This window comes from Sinocyclocheilus rhinocerous, unplaced genomic scaffold (genome assembly GCF_001515625.1).
Source record: "Sinocyclocheilus rhinocerous isolate Xijiao unplaced genomic scaffold, SAMN03320098_v1.1 scaffold5130, whole genome shotgun sequence".
NCBI lineage: Eukaryota > Metazoa > Chordata > Actinopteri > Cypriniformes > Cyprinidae > Sinocyclocheilus > Sinocyclocheilus rhinocerous.
Genome location: NW_015644613.1, coordinates 130,548 through 132,707, shown reverse-complemented (window position 1 = coordinate 132,707; position 2,160 = coordinate 130,548). Strand labels below are relative to the sequence as shown.

Sequence of the window (2,160 nt, the reverse complement as noted above, 5' to 3'; positions counted from 1 at the left end):
AGGGGCAGGGCGAGGAGGAGGAGGAGGGGGCGGGAGCGCAGCAGAGAAGTACGGAGACAGCGGCGAGAGTGGAGGAGGCTGCGGAGGAAAGGTGAAGTTCCTGCAGGGGTAAAACACGCTCCTGTGCTTGGGTCCCACCATCAGAAACTTCTTGGTGTAGTTGTTGAGCGTGGACACACCAGACGACATGCAGCAGGTGAAGGCAACCCACGCCACGCTACAAACACCAGACACAACGTCAGCAACAGAGCACCAGACCTCGTGTGAAAACATTCATATACACAGACTACAGACTGGAAAAGGTCAAATCTGATCTGAAAACACTCAGCATCACACACTTGCCCACTGCTTGACACCAAGGAATTTTCTACTGGCTTGCTGGGCCAGTGGTTCACATTTTCAAAATAAATAAATAAAATAGTTATTGTTTTAATGTTTTTACCCATGTAATCTTGAATTCTAATAAACAAGGTTGTTATGACACCAACATATTAGATACCAGCTAAATTCACAATTCTGGATTCCCACTTTGTTACCACATCAAAAATACTACCCTAACTAATATAAAGTTTAAACATTATTAAAGGCAAGTTCACTTAAGTCATAACTGACTGTTTTTGAGGATACTCGCCAAGATGGGTCATTTGGCATAATGTTGCATATATTTCTCCGGTCACATGCAAGAAGATGCAAAAGAGAACTCAATTCAGTATTAGCGAATACCAAATTAATTTCTTTTGCGTCTTCTAGCGCTTGAATGATTTAAATTGCTTGAATGTTTAAACTGACAAGGCTTAAACACGTGCAAACAATAAATGTTCGTGACGATGTGGCACTGGCCCGAATCCGTCAAATATCCCGCCCCTGTGTCTATCACACACTTCACGATTTTCTGTTAAATCTGACATCTCCGACAATCTGCAGACTTACTCTGACTTTCAGCAACTAACCTGACAAAAATACACACTCTCTCGCACACACACACACACACACTCACACTCTGACATGTGTGTTGTACTCACTAAAAGGCCCAGGAGTAGCCGTAACTGTGAGGCTTAAAGTCCTCAGGGCCGAGAGAGATGGTCACCTGGAAAACCTGCATATACATCATGTGAGCGACCATCCCAACCAACCCTGAGAGAGAGAGAGAGAGACTGCAGCTGAGGATACACAGACAGGACAAAAGTTACGGTGTGTGTGTGTGTGTGTGTGTGTGTGTGTGTTGTACCTCCCAGAACAGTGCAGATGGCGGCGAAGGCATTGAGTAACTGACCCCAGCGCTGCTGTGGAGGAAACCAGGACGACAGACACAGCTGCAGCAGCAAGAGCAGAGAACTGACACACAACAGAGCGATGTACAGCAGCTCCATCCCCACGTACAGCCACACGATCCCTGCACACACACACACACACACACAGATTCACTTCAACAGAGATTCAGAGTCATTGTGTTTCTGTGTGTGTGTGTGCCATTGCCTTTTTCTGATGCAGGCGTGAGAGCCATGAAACTGCGACACTTCTCCTCTGAAACAGACAGACAGACAGACAGAAATCAACACCATTCCACATTAAAACAGAAGTTCCACTGGAACAGAGAGGAGAAAAACACAAGAGGATTCAAACCCTTCACACGCGTCACACCACGCTTTATTTCCTGACAAACAGCAGAAAACTACTTTGTGCGACAGGTGAAGCGACATGAACTAAACCTGATAAGCAGGTCTATCTCCAGCAGAATCTGAAAGAGCGTCTTAAAGTTCTGTAGAGTCACATGATCATTGACACTCACTCACATCTGATTAGTACCACAGAGCAAAATCATAAATCCTTCAAGTGTCATCAAGTTCCTGTGTTTTACAGTTACTAAAGACCCAACACATCCTATAGATCACAGAATATTTCATACGCTCTCAGAATTCTCACTTGATTCATTTTTGTAATATTTAATATGCATGTCGTGCAGCTTCATTCTTGATCTGAATGAAAACCACCACAGCTGAAATAATCCTCTTTAGAGAATCTCTCTCAATCTCTCACACAAACACATACGGAGCAGATCTAACACATAAACCTCTCCGTCACGTAATTAATCTCATCTCAAGAGAAGCTAGGAATCGATGTGCCTCTGCGAGACGTCGGCGGCACTGGCTGATGGCATGT

The 2,160-nt window shown here is 44.6% G+C and overlaps 1 protein-coding gene across 1 annotated transcript in view; it reads right to left on the bottom strand.

The window, feature by feature from the left end:
• Window positions 1–1,608, bottom strand: part of gsg1 (germ cell associated 1) — a 2,065-nt gene extending 457 nt beyond the window's left edge. Inside the window, exons 1-4 of the mRNA XM_016576062.1 lie at window positions 1,477–1,608; window positions 1,229–1,393; window positions 1,023–1,134; window positions 12–217 (exon numbers count right to left, since the gene is read on the bottom strand). Coding sequence (XP_016431548.1) covers window positions 12–217; window positions 1,023–1,134; window positions 1,229–1,393; window positions 1,477–1,504 — 511 coding nt within the window. The 5' untranslated portion in view covers window positions 1,505–1,608. The remainder of the gene's footprint in view (window positions 1–11; window positions 218–1,022; window positions 1,135–1,228; window positions 1,394–1,476) is intronic.
• Between the last annotated feature and the right edge of the window lie 552 nt (window positions 1,609–2,160).